Source organism: Prionailurus bengalensis, chromosome E1 (assembly GCF_016509475.1).
Source record: "Prionailurus bengalensis isolate Pbe53 chromosome E1, Fcat_Pben_1.1_paternal_pri, whole genome shotgun sequence".
NCBI lineage: Eukaryota > Metazoa > Chordata > Mammalia > Carnivora > Felidae > Prionailurus > Prionailurus bengalensis.
The window spans coordinates 18,233,952-18,251,699 of record NC_057347.1 but is presented as its reverse complement, the minus strand read 5'-3'; the positions used below and the strand labels follow the sequence as shown (position 1 = coordinate 18,251,699).

The window sequence follows — 17,748 nt, the reverse complement described above, 5'->3', positions numbered from 1 at the left end:
TTTCCCTGCGTCACAATCCTATTGCACTCCGTGGCCCTGCAACCCTGGCTCCCCCTGGTGGAGGATTAAGGACAACACTAGTAAGGGCTGGAACTGAGATTTAATATTAATTCAAGAATAAACAACCTCTTTGACAATCACTACGGTAGGAGGGAAGCAGGAATCCTAAGATTCAGGGGAAAATGCAGCACATTTCTTCTCTGGCTCTTGGAGATGTGTGAGCAAGCAGCTCAGAAAGTAGCTTGGCTCAGTCACCGTCCATACGTACCTAAAGCTCCTCGCTGAGTTTCTGCATGGGTGGGCTGGAGGCCTGAGAGACGCGTGCTCATCTGGCAAGCCTGTTATTCCCGGGAACTCATGTGGCTTGCTGCCCTCCTTCCCAGGCTCAGGGAAGCCAGCGATGTCCATGGCTGGCCAGTGCTGAGAGCTTGAGCCCGATGTTGGCCTCCTGCTCTGCACTTGGCAGGATAAAGAAGGGGAGTCCAGTCTAGCCCCCACCCTGCTGGCTGGGGCACCGTGACCCTGGGAAACATCCAGCCAACCCCCAGCTTCGGGAGGGAAACCCATACATACTCTAGTAGATGGGGCAGCTTCCTGGAAGGGCAGCAAGGAAAGCAACCAAAGGCCCCCAGGGCATCAAAAAGGGAGCCTGAGACCCCTGGGGGCAGAAATGGCGAGGGTGGCCAAGTGTGCACTGGTTTATTGACCAAACCTCATGTCTCAAACAACTCGTGTGACAGGCCAGGAAACCCCGGGCCCTGTGGCAGCTGAACACAGAATTCCTGGTGGAAAGGTTTACTGGAACACAGTGTAGCCAGGGGAAGCCAGCCTCAGAGGAGTCCTACACGGGTCTTCTGGAGAAAATTATACCCACCCACCAAAAAAGCCCACGATCAAATGGTGCAAACGACAGACAGACCCACTGTGGCCCATGGTAAAGAGAGAGTTCTGCAGCAATTGTGGGACCAGAGCTGTTCTTCAGGGGCCGAGCCTAGGCACTCGGGCCTCAGCTGGCCTACCAGTGAAGGCCTGAGGGTGGTGTCTTCTCATCTTTATTGCTTTCCAGAGAGAAGGGAGGGATCCGGACATCAAAGTGGGAGCCATCAGGCCTCTCGAAGCGGAACGTGCCCCTGTGGTCAGAGAGCACCTGGGTTAGAGGGAGCGAAGGCTGAGGCCCCCCCCTAAGGATCTGGAGAGCCCTATGCCCTCAGCTCCAGAACTGAACACAGCAGGATGAGGCAGGCCTGGGCTCTCTTCTGCCTGGTCCGTGTCAGGATCACACTGGTCCAGAAACCCAAGGCCCTTCCTGGCCCTACATGAGAAAAGATAGAGCTGCCCTGATTCTGGCCCTCAGATGCACACTGCGTGAGCTACCTAACTCTACTTCCAGGTTAAGGAGTGAACCACCCAGGGAAAGAACCAACTACATGAGCACCAGACCTCTTCGGCCCAAGTCCTCAGTCCACAAAATCACAGGGAAACTAGAACACAGGTAGTTATAAAAAATCAGACATGGAGGGCACCTGGGTGGCTCAATTGGTTGAGTGTCCAACTCTTGATTTCGGCCCAGGTCATGATCCCAGAGTCGTGGGATTGAGCCCCGAGTTGGGCTCTGTGCTGAGCATGGAGTCTGCTTAAGAGTCTCAGTCTCTCTCTCTCTCTCTCTCTCTCTCCCTCCCTCCCTCCCTCCCTCCCTCCCCCCTCCCTCTCTCTCCTTTCACCTCTCTCCCCGGACGTGCCTCTCTCTCTAAAAAAAAAAAAAAAAAAATCAGAGAAGTCCCACACAACAATGAACAGCAGAGAAGTCTCCACCGCAAGATGTAACCTGGCCCAGAATTCACCGCAAACTGAGCTCTCACTTTTCTGACCTGCAGCTGTGTCTGTGGAGTCTCGGTGCCCCGTCCTGGCATGTACTTACCACATGTGCCCGCTGGAAGCTTGCAGGGAGACGTGGCTGCTGTACTGGAACGCAGGCTGCTCCTTGGATAGCACTGGCTCCTGTAAGGGTGTGGACAAGATAGGTAAGGCCAGACAAGCTCCTGTACCCCGGGGGGCCACGTGCTGACTGTTCATCAGGACTGGATGCCCCCTCATGCTTCCCACAATGACTGCCTGCCAGTACCTCCTCCCACAGCACGGCCACTGACCCCGGCCTTTAATTCGGATTCTGGGAAAGAGAACCTCAGACCGAACGTCTGTGGGCCCTGGGCAAAGATCACAGGCACAGGACCTACTCTGTAAATACCCGTTCCAGCGCCCATTCACTGAGTGCCCAAGAGCCAGGCACCATGTGCTCTGCCAACCTCTGCTGACTTAAATCTAATAATTAGGAGGTAATAGGTGTGATCCCCATTTTAGCAGGAAAAAAACTGAGATTTCCGGTTAAATAACTGGCCCAAAGTTATGTGAGGAGTAAACCACACACAGCTGGCATTCAGACCATCTAACTCCAAAGCGCTGTTCTTACTCAGTATCCCACCCTGCCTCCCAAGTCCCTACTGACTTGGATAAATGCATGTTACATGTGGCCCCTGGCCATTTCTTGTGCCTTATTTCTCAGGAGACAGGGTGGGGTAATGCACGGTTTGCAAAATCAGATCTCATGGGCCAAAAGAGGATGCAGGCATGTAAGGAGGCAGAGGAAGGACAACCAGGAGTAGTGGTTGGGGACGGGGTGGGGTGGGGGGGAGCCCCAGCTAAGGGCGCTCAAATTCATATTTTTAGTAAGGCTCCGTGCTGGCAACAAGAACTCTATACAAACTTTGACGTCAGACTCACTTGGATTCAAATCCAGGTCCCGCTACTACTAGCCACAGGACTGTGGGCTATTTAGTTAGCTTCGCTTTCCCTTCATCTGTGGGACAGGCTGTAAGAAACCTATCTCACAGGGTCGTTGTAAGGTTTCATCCAAAGCAGCCCAATGCGCTCACACACAAAGCCTCTGGTCCCTAGCCACAGAACAGGACAGCGTGCGCTCAGCCCCCAGGCCTGCCGGGCAGGACCACGAACCGGGCATTACCGGCCTGATGATGCTCACCCTGCCCACCACCCCTCGGCCTCGCACTGTCTCCAGGGTGCCGGACAAACTGAATATCCTCCAGTGTCGCTCCCGAAGCTGCACCACGTCGCTGTCAAGGTTCTCTAAGCGGATACAGTAGCGCCACTGTGGGGGGAGAGGAGAGAGTTCACATCTGAGAAAGAAGAGACCTTGGGCCAGTCCCCCCAGAATTCCAAGAGAGCAAAAGGCAACAAAAAGTGACACCTGCAGCACACAGCCGTATCCCCCGGAGGCAAACTCCCCACCTCCCCCTGCCCCCCACACCGGGCACAACTCCTGAGCTTCTCTCCTCCCACAGGAAAACACTCACCCAGTAGACATGGGAATTCTGGGCTTCCTGGGGGGGAAAAAAAAAAAATTAAGTCCCAGAGGGCAGGACCAAGTCCGTTCCAATCAACATCTCTCCAACTGAGTAGACGTGTTCCCGGAAGGTTACGGAGGCAGAACAATGCTGCGAATGTCTGTGGGGTGATCGCTGAACTACGGCCAACAAGCCCAAACGGAGGCCGCTTCCCCTGGACCGATCTCTGGCCTCCCTCCTCCTCATTCTATCAAGATCACCAGCGGAGCTGGATGCCAACGGAAATCAGCCACAAGGCCCTTCCCTTCTCTCCGGTCTTCCAGCTGCTGCCCCAGCCCCTACAGCCACTGCTGGCCCAGGCCACTGCCCCCCTCTGCCCTTCCGTAGCCCAACAGCGTTACGATACCCAATATGCTCTATGCTGGCCTCTCCCACTACCAGGAGTTCCTCCTGGAAGGCAGGGCCAGTGTTTCATTTCTTTTTGAGGCTCACAACCAGGCAAGAAATAAGCCAATAAATATCTACTACATACAATGTGTGAAGATCAGCCTCTGCTGATTTAAACACGCACGTATGTATTCTGCATACACACATACACGGGATGCCCTTTGAACCGGAAGAGAAGGAAAGTCAGCCTGGAGGACTCCTTCCCAGAACCTGAGTGTCTCCCTGCTCTAGGTCTTAGTGTTGATCTAACGTGTGCAGCACTTGGAAGCAGAACCCACTCTCCGTCAGTCACACGGGGGCACCACAGGCAACCGGGGCCTATCCCTGAGGGATGGGGCCCAGGCCAGGCACATACATACCCTCATGCCCATGTAGAAGGGGATGACTGTGACACGAATGTTCTCAGTTGTTTCCCGGTGGACATCAGAGAGTTCCAGCCAGGGGTGATTCTTCTCCTGCCAGGCCCGTAGCGTCTCCCGAGCCACAAAAGGGGGTGCTGGGGCAAGATATAACTGGTTGGTCCAGGCCAGAGTCCCGGGTGTTGCACTCAATTCTCCAACTGCCCCTCCTAGAAAACTCTTCCCAATTCTGACCCAGCCAAATAAGGCACCCAAACATAAAACAAAAGCACGGGCTGGAAAAAGGCCCAGAGCCGCCAGGAATAAGCCCGGAGGTCTGTGACATGGTGGGAAGAGAAATGGGCTGGGAGTGAGGAGCCCAAGTTTTCAGACCCTGCTGCAACCATGACCTTGCCTCTAACTAGCAACCTTGATTCCCTTCTCATCACCTGAGCCTCGGTTTCCATATCTGTTAGGCAGAGACAACAGTCATCCACCTGACTTTGGTATGCTAATGGGAGGCTGAATAAGGTTGTGGGTATACAGCTTTGAAGTTACTTCTATGCTACTGTCTTTGAAGAAAGGGCCCTTCCATTCCAGCTTCCTTTCTTGAGAGAGATCACCTTTTGTCTGGTCATACAGAAGAAACCTTTCAAACAGCTCATGCTGGATGGGAACCTGATCGGTGGAGGTGTAGGGGAGGATGTCTTCATGGCTGACATAATCCAAGCCTGGCACAGAGAGAGAAAAGAGACGGTGAAACTCACAGAGGAAAGGGGAGGAACAAGGCTGGGAAGAAACACAATTCCTGGCCTTGTCTCAAGGTGGGACGAGCCTGGCACCAGCACTCTCAGCCACCATAATCCCTCCCAGCAGATTAAAGGACGTCAGAAAGGCATCGGCATCTTCTCGCTGAGAGACACCAGACCTCTCATCGACGGGCACATTCAGATGCTCACTACTCACCTGGGATGGCATAGAGGGCCCGGCTGTCATCATGGTTAGCCAAGAAAGTCACAGCTTCTGTCTGAGATCTCTGAGACTAGGGCAAGAAGCGAGTCAGAGATTTTCTTAGTCGCTATCCGGTCCTGAGAACTCAGGGCCCAGCGCTGATCTGGGCTCTATTTGACCCTTCTCCCTCCCTCTGCCCCCATCGGGCTCAGGCCTTTCCCATGGAGAGAAACCCCCAGCCCAGCCATCTTGCTTACTTACTATATGTGGACAATCTCGGGCATCAATCAGCACCTGATAGTAAGTGTGAGTTTTGCCTTTCACCTCCTTAGAGCCATGGCCAGCAGGATTCTCTGCTCTGTAGGGTAGGGGAGGGGAAGAAGCCTAAGATCACCCCAAGGGAAAGAGAAGCAGTGCCTGCCCTAGCTCCCTACCTCCTCACCTCAACAGACTAGTGCCTGACCGGAAGGGGCTTTGGCATAAGCCAGGTACCGGCACAGCAACACCCCGGCCCAGCCAGGGGTAACAAAGGAACACGGGGGACCCACTGTGCAGAGTCACCATTTGTCTTACTCTCTGGCTACTCCTTGGAAAGGGGCCATGTTGAAAAATTCAAATTGCTGCCTCCTTCCAATCCTGGAGCCCCAGGTACCCCGCTCTTCTCGCATCCCTGGGGCTGTCTCTGATGACTTAATGGAGCTGGGCCTTTTCTGTTTTAATGTATTCCAGGGAAAAGAGATTGAAAGATTCTAACTGAATGCCAAGAAATCAAGAAAATTAGTCCCTCAAATACCTTCTGGGCTACTTATAATGCAAACAGAGAACAGCTTGGGAAAGCATCCTGGGAGGGCCTAAAGGGACCCTCTGGCATAAGACTGTCCCTGGCACTCAGCACTTTTGTCTCCATGGTGTCCAGGAAGTACTCTGGGACTGTTCCGATGGCCCAGGAGGATATTGGATTCACCCCTGGGACCCCAATTACGTATGTCGGCCATGACTCAGGCCTCCTCCTAAGGGTACCATGAGGCACAATGACAGGGCTACTTACTTCTCGGGAGCCGCAGAAGCCACATCCCGGTCATAGAGTCGGGCCTGCCAGGGAAACAGGACGACACCTCGGTAGCCAAAAACACTATGAAGAAAGAGCTAGGAGGGAAGAGAGGTCTCCGTGAGCGTGCAGTCCCCAAGTCCTTGCAGGTGGGACCCAGACCGCTAAGCAGCACAGGTAGCCGCAACACCAGACGTCTTGCCAGTCTTTCTCTTAAACTCTGTGACCCACCCCCCACCAGCTTCAGGACACTCTTATCCCCCGCCCCCTCTTCACCTGGCTGACTTCTGCTGATCCTTCAGGCTGTAGCTTAAATCTCTAGGAAGACTTCCCTGACCTCCCCTCCACTTAGCACAGTGCTTGGCCACCAACCCCATCATAGTTTGTCTCTAGACTGCCAACTCCACAAAGGTATTGCTTTCTGATTCAACTCCCATACACACCCGGTCCACTGCAGGCAAACCAAAAAAAAGGGGGTGGGAGGGTGGGGACGAGGAGTTGAATTAAAAAAAAAAAAAAAGTCCTGACTTACAAGGGGTCTCAATCTATCTCAGTGGATCTGGCACAAAGCTGATACAAAAACAAGAGCCTCGGGGCGCCTGGGTGGCGCAGTCGGTTAAGCGTCCGACTTCAGCCAGGTTACGATCTCGCGGTCCGGGAGTTCGAGCCCCGCGTCAGGCTCTGGGCGGATGGCTCGGAGCCTGGAGCCTGTTTCCGATTCTGTGTCTCCCTCTCTCTCTGCCCCTCCCCCGTTCATGCTCTGTCTCTCTCTGTCCCAGAAATAAATAAACGTTGAAAAAAAAAATTTTTTTAAAAAAAAACAAGAGCCTCACACCCACAGCTTATATGACAACTGCAATCAATTCAACTATGACGAAGCATCAAAAGTTTCCTTTCCTAAAAGCTCCCTCCACGGGCTTCCCACCATCCACTATATTACAGGACTCTTCAACAACCTGGCTCTTTCCTCGCTGTGGTCCACATTACCTCTGTCCATGCTAACTTGGAAAGGCAACCCAGTGACACGTGAAATGGATTCAAATCCAGGAAAACAGAAACCCCATCTTGAATCTGTGATTCCGATCTGACACTAGATACCAAGGCGGAAAACTGTTAACATCTGGGTCTATGACCAAAGCTGACGCTTTCAGAAACAGGGCGCACCTCGAAAATGAAAGATGACCCAGCTCGGCACTCACCTGCCCAGTCTCGTATTTTCCATTCTGTTTTGGCACCTCAAACACACCAACTGTCTCCAAAACTTTGCCCTCCGGTCGGTTTCTGATTAGGATGGAAAAGAACAAGCAGCTGAAGAGCTGAGAAGGTAATGGTACCTACAGCAACAGAAAAAGCTACTAGAATACTTACAGAGGGGCCAGGCAGAGGGGCGGGTGAAGCAGGTAAGGGTCCTGCCAAACCACCACTCCAAATTCTGCCTTTCCCTCTTTTAGGTCCTGCCTCAGTTTCTGTGTTAGGTCTGACTGCACCCAGACCCTTTCTTCTCTCTCTGCCTTCCTCGTATCATGCCCTCCCACCATTATTTGTATCCCTTGCCTCTGTTTCTTCCCTGACCCACCCTCCTGACCTCCCACAGCATTTTAACCGACCTTCCCACCTTGCATTTCTGTTATTTGTGCCCGTGTCTTATCTCCACTAGAGACTGTAGGTTCCCTGGGAGCAATGCCTATGTCTGATTAGCCTGTGTTTCCCCTCAGAGCCTAGTGTATATGAGGTGCGCAAAAAATATTTGTTCTGTCATTATTCCATCTCTATCTACCCCCCTAAACTGCAGCCTTCACCCTGCCCTTGGAGGGCATCATCTCCAGATGTCCTGCCATGCTCCCTGCAATGCACTTAGTAGTCTCTAAATCTGGTTTTTGTTCGGATTTACATCAAATTTCACAGGGGTCTTAAACTGCAAATAGTGATCATCTCTCCCCAATACCAGGGTCTAATCTCAGCCACTAAAAGGTCAGTGTTCTGTGACCTCTCTGGACAGGGCTGCTCTTTCTAGGGGTCCTTCAAAGGTCTGCTATTCTTAGTATTTTGGAGATGTGAGCCTTATGCTTCCTCTCACTTGATCCTCCAGCCCCAATGTGATCTGCCTGTCCCATGGCTAGAGACAATGTTCACATCACCCCCATGGCCTCCGAACCCCCTCCCCAAGTCACACAGAAAGAACCAGTTTCCCCAAGGTCAGGCTGAAACCTGGAACCCACGCAGGGCCCACACTCAAGAGTCCTGCTTCCCACTTCGAGCATCTTTCTTTGGGAGGCCTTGTCCCAATCCGGGGCTGGGGGTGCAAGTCAAAAGCCCTAGGGCTTCATTAAAGGGCTGCCCATTAACAACAGCGCTCGGGATCTCCATTTGGGGAGGTAGGATTCGTTCCGGGAGGGTTGCTAGCTCCCCTTCAGAGCCAGCCCTGCGCAACCCAGGGCTCTGGGCCGCGCTCCCTTCTCTGTTCCTGGCACACATCCCAGCCAGGGCAGGTCGGCTCCCGGCCGGGACCCTCTCCCAAGTCGAACTCCAATCACCCTCTGCCGGCCCGGCCTCCTGCCTCCTCGCTGACCGAGAACACGCTCCCTGGGTTCCACGTACGGCCCCCGCGCTCCGTCCCTCACCGGGACGAGAGGTGCCTCCGCGTCGTCGTGGTCGCCGCTGGTGGGAAGGCCCCAGCTCCACCCGCCGCACAGAGCGGCCTCGGCCCCCGGGCCCCGGTTAGCGAGCGGGACCACCAGCGGCTGCCCACGGCCAGGGCCCGTCGGGCCACACAGCCCGCCATGTCCCGCCCGAGCGCCCGCTCGGCTGCTGACTCTGGGCCCAACCCGCGGCCGGGAGGCGTTCTGCCCCCCCGCCCCACACTGCCCCGCGCCGCGTCCCCGCCCCCTTGGCCCTCTGCCCCGCCTCGTCCCGCTCCGCGAACTCCATGCTCCTTCCGGTGCGCGATGGGCGGAAGTCCCGGCCCCGGGTCACCTGACCATAAGCCGCTGGACATGGCGTCTCGCTTGGTTGCCGGCGAGCGGCTGGTGCGCGCCTTGGGCCCCGGCGGGGAGCTGGAGCCAGAACAGCTGCCCCGGAAGCTGCGGGCAGAACTTGAGACCGCGCTAGGGAAGAAGCCCAAGAGTGGTGATTTTCCCAGTGGCTCCGCGCGCCTGGTTTCTTTCCGCTTGATCCGAGATCTGCATCAGTACTTGAGAGAGAGGGGTGAGCCCCAGTCTCCAACCCGGACTCGCCTCCGTTTTTCCAGAGTCTTGTCCTTCCTGAGCCTTTTCCCACCTCTGTCATCGCTATGAGGGGGGGAAAAATCCATCACTCTCCTTCGCCCGCGAACGGCCATCTAGCCAACCCAAGAGTCACCTCATAAACCGTAGGGCAGCCAACTGGCTTAACAACTTCCATGGGGATTTCTCGTGGATGACCAAATTTACTTGTGCACTTTTTTTTCTCTTGAAAGTCTCCTCGTGAACTACCAGGCCTACTTAGGGCCGCCTGATCTTTGAGGAAGACCAGGTCTACTTAGAATAGTGAGCTTGTCCTGTTTGGGGATCTGGATTTCTTTCCATCTCAAAAACAAGTTAAATCTGATAGTTTATTTTTTGTTTTGTTTCTGTTTTTTTGTTTTTTTGTTTTTTTTTTTGTTTTACATAGGATTATGGAAACCTCTGTTCAAAGACCTGAACTGGTGTAGCATCTGAGTCCTAGTCCTAGCTCGGCCACAAACTTCCCTTGGAGAAGTCATTTCCTTTCATTGGGTCTCAGTTCCCTTAACTGTAAAGGGAGGGACTAAGACCACACTGGCTTGTAACGTCTTTTGCCATAATTAGCATGGCTTGCCCAGACACACAAAAGGTAGACTATAGAGGTCATCTAGTACACTGTCCTCTGAGTATTTAGCATTACTGTGACCGAAAACTATATTGGGCAGTTCTGTTGTGGCTGCAGCATGACCTAATCTAAAGGCAAGTGTAAGTGATTTACGTGTTAGTTGTGACATTGGCAAGATAATTGAGAGCTGGCATTCAAAAGTCAGTATGCGCACTAGGAGATACTCATGTGGAATTGTCCTTGATTCTTCTCAATTGAAAACGATATTGGAGATGAATTGAGATACGAATGGCCATGCTTTGTTTTGGTAGAAAGAATAGAAGGACTAGACCCTTCTCTGATCTTAATCCTTTGACCTCAGTTCTATTTATCATTATGTTTGTGGAAATCTTTTCTTTCCAGGTTCCACACTGTACCTTCATGAACTCCTAGAAGGCAGTGAAATCTATCTCCCAGAGGTTGTGAAGCCTCCCCGGGTATGTAAGGGATATATTTGTGAAAGTGGGTATTGGCTGAATTGGACTTATTCGTGATACATTCAGATTTATGAATCAGTCTTTGGGCTCAGACATTTGTCTTTTAAATCCTTGAGAGCTGGGGTGGGAGATCTGGATATTGTTCTGCTTTGACTGCTTGGAAAACAGATTCCCAGCACCCCGGCTCCCTCCCCCCCCCCCCCCCCACACAAAAATTTTCCAAAACATTGGGGGCAGAACTGGTACATGAATCTCTTGGCACCCTTAGCAGTGCTTTGCCCCCTGAGACCAGTGGTTGTGACTTGCTTTCTAGAAAGCTGGGAATATCCTTGTCATTTGATTTTTCTGCCCCAGAACCCAGAGCTAGTTGCCCGTTTGGAGAAGATTAAGATACAGCTGGCCAACGAGGAATATAAGCGGATCACCCACAATGTCACCTGTCAGGTAAGGGCCTGCTCTTCAGTACCTGGACTGAGTAGCCCCTGAAAGCAGAGCCCTGCGCTGGGAAGAGGTACATAGGGAAGAAACAACATGGAAGTTTGGTTTTTATACTCTTCAGGGACCATCGAAGCTCTGTGCTGCCTACAAACCCAGTCTAATTCCCAACTCCCTAACTGAGACTCTGGGCTCAGATGGTGACTGATTCTTAAAAGTGGTAGAGATGGAGACAAGCCTTGGAGCCTTTCTTCTGACAGGGCTCCCTATTATTCTGTGGCATGCTCCTGCCCTGGAGCAGGAGAGGAGTAGATGGGTATTGGGAGCCTATGCCCTTCCTCTGAAATGCTTGATCTGTGGTCCAGAAAAGAATCCAGTCAGTCCCAGACAACAGAATCCATGGAGAAGGCAGAGTTAATGTGTTGGGGAATAAAGAGAGCAGAGCCCAGACTGACAAATGGGTGTTCTCTGGGCCACCTCTGAGCTGCTTCCATTCTGAAATCATTTGCATTTTCTTTTTCCCAGGATTCGAGGCACGGTGGGACTCTTAGTGACCTCGGAAAGCAAGGTGAGGTGCTAGGCAATCAGATTGCTAAAGCCTCTCCCTGGGAGGGGTTGGTCATGGCACTTCTTTTCCACCCCAGTGCTCTGGGTTTAAGCCTAAGCTATTCAGCCTTGCCGTTAGAGGGTAACCCGCTTGATGGGGGAGGGGCAGTCCTGAGCTAAGAGGGCGGGCCTCATGGAGGATGCTGACCTAAAGGTTTCTTCCCTGGGTTCTTCCCCAAAGTGAGGTCAGTGAAAGCTCTGGTCATCACCATCTTCAACTTTATTGTCACGGTAGCAGCTGCCTTCGTCTGCACTTACCTTGGAAGCCAATATATCTTCGCAGAAATGGCCTCAGTAAGTAGGCACTGGGCAGGGCAGGGTGCCCCAGGTGGGGGTATTGGTGGAAGAGGGAGGAAGGTATGTGAAGGTGCCTTGAACAAGTTAGGTGTTAAACAAACATCTAGAGGAGGAGCATTGAGCTGTCCCAGCAGTCATGGAGGTACATAATAACCTGAAGAGAATCCAGATCCTCTTTTCTTCCCTTCCCCCCATTCTTCTCAGAGGTGCTGGAGGCTGCAGAGTTGGATGCTGACCTGCATCCCCTAAGCCTGGTTCTCTCTCTCCCCAGCGGGTCCTGGCTGCATTGATCGTGGCCTCTGTGGTGGGTCTGGCCGAGCTGTATGTCATGGTGCGGGCGATGGAAGGCGAATTGGGAGAGCTTTGATGGTTCCTCATCAAAGTGTGGAGTGGATTTTGGGAGACTCCAGGCTCCCAGCTGCCAGTCACTGACTCTCAGTCAACCTGTCAGGCTCTTCGTCCTCAGCTCCGGTTAGAGGGCCAAGCCAAGGCCACCTGCTGGTCCTGCAGGGGGCGGGGAGGGCATCCTCTGTCAATTTCCAGAGGGGCAGTAAAAGAGACTGAGACAACAACTGAAAAGAACTGGTCTTTCAGTACCTTCTCCTGAACCCAGTGCCCATCTGCCTTCTCCAGTCCATCTGGGCACTGCTGAGGCTGGGTTTTTCCATCAGGAGTAAATAGAATACAGGCCTTCCAAGGAGCAGACAGTACTGCCTTGAAATTGCCCAAGTGCATAAATTGATGGTCACCCTTGCTGCATACATCCTTGATGCAGACCTGTAATTTAGATCAGTAGGCTCCAAGAAAACAAAGGATTTCCTTTCTCCAGTTTGTGCCAGAAGAGGAACTGATCACAGGACATCGAATAAGAGAAAGGCGGGTTGGTATGGGATGGTGAAATTGGGAGCTAGGCAGCTACCTTTCTGGAATCTTCATTTCTGTCTTCATCTTCTTTCTTCCGCTTGCCTTTTTCACATTTTCTGTATGCTTCTGCCCATCTCTGCCACTCATCAGCCTTCCTTAAACTTCCCACCTCCCCATCACCCTTTGCTCTGCCTCCAAAAATGAAACCAATTCAGATGCCAAAACAGTATGTGTGATTTTAATTGAAAATCTCTTTGTGCTTGTGTGTGTTGGTGGGAAGAGTATGCCTACCGTGGATTGTCTCAGCTAATAAAGGGAGATGTTCTTTGTAGGTATGGATTATTGTCAGGTTTGACTGTATATGTGAACACGAAGAGACATACATGTGAATATGTACGCATAACACGAGTATGTACACATATTGTTATACGTAAGCCTAATGGAGGATTTTTTATGTAGGTTCTTAAAATATTTGTGGGGGGCGGGGTGCTAAAAATAGTTTGTAAATGTGCATAGTTGAGTAACTGCTTTCCGTGGTTGCTTTTGGTCTTCACAACCATCCTGGAGGTTGGAAGAGGAAATGGTTTTAGGCCCCTCTTCCCGAAGACAAAGGCTGAGAGAGATCAGATGACCAGCTGTGGTCCTTCTTCTGTAAAGGGAGCCAAAGACTGTTAGGTTGTCCTGAAGTCCCTGTGTAATGTTAAACTTGCAAGAACTTAGATTAATGGTATAGTGATAAAGTCTGTATACGTGTACTTAAAAACTATTAGCGATAGTTATTTATTCAATAAATATTTATGGTATCCACTGTATTCTTATCTCAAGTCTTGTGACAACACAGAAGCCCAAAGATTCCTTAGATCTGATCATTGTTCAGGGTCTGCTCCGAATGGTGTACTCCTTTCCATTTATTCACACCATGAGCTCCTGTGGTCTTTTGTTTTCTCCCAGGGTACTCTTCTGTTCTTGGAAAGAACATTGGCTCGGTAGACATTTGCTCTACAGTGTTTGCCAGTTTCTGCCAGTCTGAGCTTCTCCAGACAATACGTGAGAGAGAGGGAGGGTTCAGGTCCTTCTCTTCCACCATAGATCACTTTGTTGAGAAATCTTAGAATTTCTATTGTCGATTAAAAGGAATGTCAACCGTGAGAAGAAGTGCAGGTGGCATTTTATAATGTTTCTGGCAACCCAGTGTAGTTTAGAAGATGCACTGAATTTTTGTGGGGGTTCGTGGCTATACCAGTGCTGAACTCTGTGGGCCCGGTAGCCTGTTGTGCCCACATAGCCTTAAGCTTTCACATCCCCCAGATACCTGGATTGGAAGGTTAGAAGACTTCCAAATAGATAAAGAGCAGGCCCCCTCAAACAGCTTCTGACCTAGGGCGTCTTCTTATCCTGAGATTGGAGTCCTTCCACACACACACCCCTTTCACTAGAATGGGGTCCTTACCTGATCCCAATCCCCTACTCAGAAGCCAACAGGCTTCTGTGGCATCGAACACTTACTGAGAACTCCTTTATGAGCCAAGTACTGTGCTAGCTTCTGGAGATCAAGGGGTAGAAGACCTAGTTCCTGCCAAGGAGATCTGCACCGTGCAAAGTGGTTTTTCATCCGCAAGGGCAGAGTTGGAGATAGCGATCAGGTGGCCTGTCCTCTGGCTGTCATTGCAGTGGAGGGAACTCTGCTCTCCGCCGCTTACTCCATCTCACCGTCCCATACTTTTCTCCAGTGCAGTCTGGGCCCAGGGCTTCCCAAAGGGGAGTGCTTGGCAGGAAGCCAGAGGAACAAGAAGTTTGGGGCCTTCCCAGTTTCTCATAGCCTGCTGTGTGGAGAGGGAGAGGCAATTTGCATGAATTGAGAGCTTTTATAGCATGTCACACATCACATGTAGCCCTTTACTTAACATCATTGCTTCTCATGCCCAAAATGGAGAGAAGATACGTTATCCACACCCCCCCCCCCCCCCCCCCCCCCAGCTTGCAGGCTCATAGACTTTCAGAGATTTGCGAGGTTACGTAGCAGAGCCAGGATTTGAATCCAGTTTAGACCCTCTATGCTTTTCTGGAGCAAAGCAGCTCCAGAGGTGAAGGCAGCTGGAGTGTCCTGGAATCAGTAGGAGCAGGAATAGAAGGTGCCAGCAGAGGCTCCCATCTCCCCAGGGTCTGTCAGCCAGAGCCCTAAACCCTTCAATTAACTGTCCCCCTAACTAATCCCAGTAGAAGCCTGGGTAATACCTCCCACCCAGTATCTGTGTGGAACCTGACCCTGTTTAGGGATTAGGTGATGGAGATACATTTCAAAAGCAAACGGCTCTTGTCCCCATTCATTTGCAGCACACGACAATCCAGATTAAGGTATAGAGTTTGGGTTTTATTTGGAGATTAGTTGGTATTACAGATGACAGTGATATGAAAACCCAGTGTTGCCACGCACACACCCCCCCGCCCCATGCTAAATCTGTCAGGTTGTCTCCACAGCCTCGGGTCAGAGGGCAGCCAATCTGATCTTTGTGAAAATTAAATCAACATAAGCCCGGAGCTTTTCTTTCCACTGTATTACTCTAATATCACTTCCTCTTCAGATCCATGGTTCTGATTAATTTGTCTAGGTGGTGGTAGGTCAGGAGAGGGGGCCTGGGCTACAAAAGGGTGGGTTCCCCACCATCTGGGATGAGTTTCAGTTCTCTCCTCACCATACTCACTTAGCAGTTAGCTAATGGGCTAAAACGGAGGGACGGCTGCCCATTCTTTAGAGGGAGGAGGAGTTGTCAGTTGGGATGAGAAGAATTGGGGCCAGGCCTGGCGTGAGAGGTGGAAAACATGGCCCTGACCTCATCTCTCTAAAGGTACCTCCTGCCACGGCAATGGGCATATGCCCCGGGAGGAGCAGGGTGCTGGGTAGCTGGTGACTCTAGGCTGGCCTGGAGGACAATGGACGGGAGGGATCCCTGAGCTAAACTTCCTTCCAATAAGAGAACTCCCTTGTATAAAAGGAGGGACAGGGGATCCACTTCTGATGTGTTCAGTCCTAATGGGCGGGAGTAGGCTGCAGAGCCAGAGGAGGGGTCTCGCAAGTTCAGGACTTAGATTAGGAGTGGTCCTGGTTGGTGACAATGGCTGAGGCATAGATGAGGTCAGACAGGCTGCCCAATGAGGTCTGGGGAGTAGCTCGTTCTGAAGAAAGGTGGGTCGCTGAAGCCCCAGATGGTCCCCATGGGGCTACAGCTTTAGCCCCTGCCCGGCTCTGCCCTGGACCCAAGCCAGGAGCTGAGCAGGAGGCATGTCTACACAGTGAGGCACACTGAGGCGTGCTGTTGGAGGGCGGGAGCTGGCCTAGTTTTCGGGGCTCCCGGGACTGCTGGAGGGTGTCTGGAAGAGAACGGGCTCTCGGGGGGGGCTCTGGCCTCGGGCTTAGGCCTCCTGCCTTCGTATTCTTGATTCTCTTGGCCCGGCGGTTCTGGAACCACACCTGGTAAGGGAAAAAGGAATCTCTTCTGGCTCCAACCACCCTCCCCCAGGTACAGGGAAAGCAAAACCTGGAGGCAGGATACCCAGAGGAAAGGGGCTGTGTGAGAGTACCCCCACCCTGAGAGGGGGGTCACTGCTCACCTGTATCTTGGCCTCAGGAAGGCAGGTGACCCGGGCCAGGTGCTCACGGGTGCCAATGTCAGGGTAGGGCCGGGCTGCAAACACCCGCTCCAACTCCAGCAGCTGCCCTCTGCTGAAAGTGGTCCGCTTTCTCCGGTGGGGACCCAGCCCACTGGCATGGCCTGTGGGCCGGAGTAGGGGTCAAGCTGGGACTCCCCGCAAAAGCCTCCATCCCAGCTGACCCTGAAGCCTTTCCTCCACTCCCCTGCTTCAGCCTTTCCCCATCACACCTTCCCCCTCATTCTCCCCCTGCCCACCCTTTCCCCACCAGATCACCTGTTGAGGATGCATCCACAGGGCTGGCCATGGAGCCGGCAGAGAATGAGGAGCCGGAGGGCCATGCCAAGGCTGTGCCCACACCACCCCTCCTTGTGGGGTTTTATCCTGCTCAGAAGGCTGGCCCCGCCTCCAGGAGGGGAGAGGTTTCATCTCGAGCCGATGGGGAGCAGAGAAGTCCCAGAGGGAAGAGTAGAAGCCAGGGACAGCGTTGGGCTTGTGTGAGTATGGATGGGGCAAAACTTCTCTGGCCCCTGCTCCTCCAGGGCCTCACAAAGAAAGCTGGTCTGAGCCCCTCTCCTCACACCCCACACCCCACAGTCTGTGGCTGAAATCCTGTACTTTGTGAAAATCCTCCCAGGATTTGCCCGGAAGGAAGCCAAAGAGATCCTTCTCTCTAGCACTCCCACTGCTTCACCTTCCCCCTTGGAGCCCTCAGTGCCCCAGTGCCCCAGTTCCCCCAGGGGACGGTGGATGCAGTCCTGTGCCACAGCCTGGGGCTGGGCTGGTGAAGCTGGACAGGATGAGGAGGCTGACAGGGAGACGGCAGATGAACCGCAGCCAGTCCGCCCTCAGCAGAGCTGGAGAGCAGATGTTACCACCAGCTTGCCCTCGGGTCTGCTTTAGAGATTTGCCTGCACCGAGCCCTGTCTCCGTGGCCCCTTGAGAGCCCAGACGGGCTTCTTGGAGTCCAGGAACCTTGGAGTCCAGGAATCAGAGGAGGTTTCACAGGTACAATCGAGGAGTTTTAAGAAAGATGCTTGTTTGTGTTTTGTTTTGTTTTGTTTACAGAGTATTCATCCTTGTAAGTCTTCTGTGTCCCTTTTCTAAGAGAAGTGGGTGCATTTGGATTTCCTTTGAGTTCTTGCCCTTTCCACTCCTAACCTCAGTGCCCCAGACCCCAGACCCAAGACAGAGGCCTCAAAGAAAGGCTCATCCTAGGGGTGGGTTTGGGGAGCATGCTGACCAGTTCCCTAGGCTAACCACCTTGCAGGCTCAGAAGGGGCAGAAAAGCGGAACCAGAACCGCTTGCCCTCTGCCCCATCTCTCTCCTCCAAGACCCTAGTCAACTCCGAGAGGCAAAGGAAGCCCAGGGCTGGGAAAGGCACTTGGTGGCTCCTGTCATCACCAGAGCTGTTCAGGCTTCCGCCAACGTTGGTAGGCTGGTAGGGGCTCCT

The 17,748-nt window shown here is 52.7% G+C and overlaps 3 protein-coding genes across 6 annotated transcripts; 1 reads left to right on the top strand and 2 right to left on the bottom strand.

The window, feature by feature from the left end:
- Positions 1 to 81: 81 nt before the first annotated feature.
- POLDIP2 (DNA polymerase delta interacting protein 2) lies at positions 82 to 9,033 on the bottom strand. Of its 2 annotated transcripts, XM_043583598.1 has the most exons (11): positions 8,765 to 9,033; positions 7,343 to 7,424; positions 6,144 to 6,241; positions 5,357 to 5,453; positions 5,111 to 5,186; positions 4,768 to 4,875; positions 4,166 to 4,302; positions 3,369 to 3,395; positions 3,038 to 3,163; positions 1,919 to 1,998; positions 82 to 1,130 (listed from the first exon to the last, which is right to left on the bottom strand). In XM_043583598.1, exons 1-11 carry the CDS (start codon positions 8,923 to 8,925, stop codon positions 1,016 to 1,018), a joined length of 1,107 nt encoding a protein of 368 aa, XP_043439533.1. In that variant the 5' UTR covers positions 8,926 to 9,033; the 3' UTR covers positions 82 to 1,015. The 2 variants fall into 2 exon arrangements, with proteins under 2 accessions (XP_043439533.1, XP_043439534.1); XM_043583599.1 differs by lacking the exon at positions 3,369 to 3,395 and having other exon boundaries at positions 8,765 to 9,006.
- Positions 9,034 to 9,077: 44 nt separating this feature from the next.
- TMEM199 (transmembrane protein 199) lies at positions 9,078 to 17,421 on the top strand. 3 transcript variants are annotated; one of them, XM_043583602.1, is made up of 6 exons: positions 9,078 to 9,347; positions 10,371 to 10,444; positions 10,799 to 10,888; positions 11,405 to 11,447; positions 11,667 to 11,779; positions 11,987 to 13,458. In XM_043583602.1, exons 1-6 carry the CDS (start codon positions 9,089 to 9,091, stop codon positions 12,029 to 12,031), a joined length of 624 nt encoding a protein of 207 aa, XP_043439537.1. In that variant the 5' UTR covers positions 9,078 to 9,088; the 3' UTR covers positions 12,032 to 13,458. The 3 variants fall into 3 exon arrangements, with proteins under 3 accessions (XP_043439537.1, XP_043439538.1, XP_043439536.1); XM_043583603.1 differs by lacking the exon at positions 11,987 to 13,458 and adding an exon at positions 16,566 to 17,421 and having other exon boundaries at positions 9,114 to 9,347; XM_043583601.1 differs by having other exon boundaries at positions 9,114 to 9,347; positions 12,054 to 13,458.
- SEBOX (SEBOX homeobox) lies at positions 15,090 to 16,670 on the bottom strand. Its single transcript, XM_043583604.1, has 3 exons — positions 16,571 to 16,670; positions 16,256 to 16,416; positions 15,090 to 16,115 (listed from the first exon to the last, which is right to left on the bottom strand). Exons 1-3 carry the CDS (start codon positions 16,599 to 16,601, stop codon positions 15,735 to 15,737), a joined length of 573 nt encoding a protein of 190 aa, XP_043439539.1. The 5' UTR covers positions 16,602 to 16,670; the 3' UTR covers positions 15,090 to 15,734.
- Positions 17,422 to 17,748: the final 327 nt, after the last annotated feature.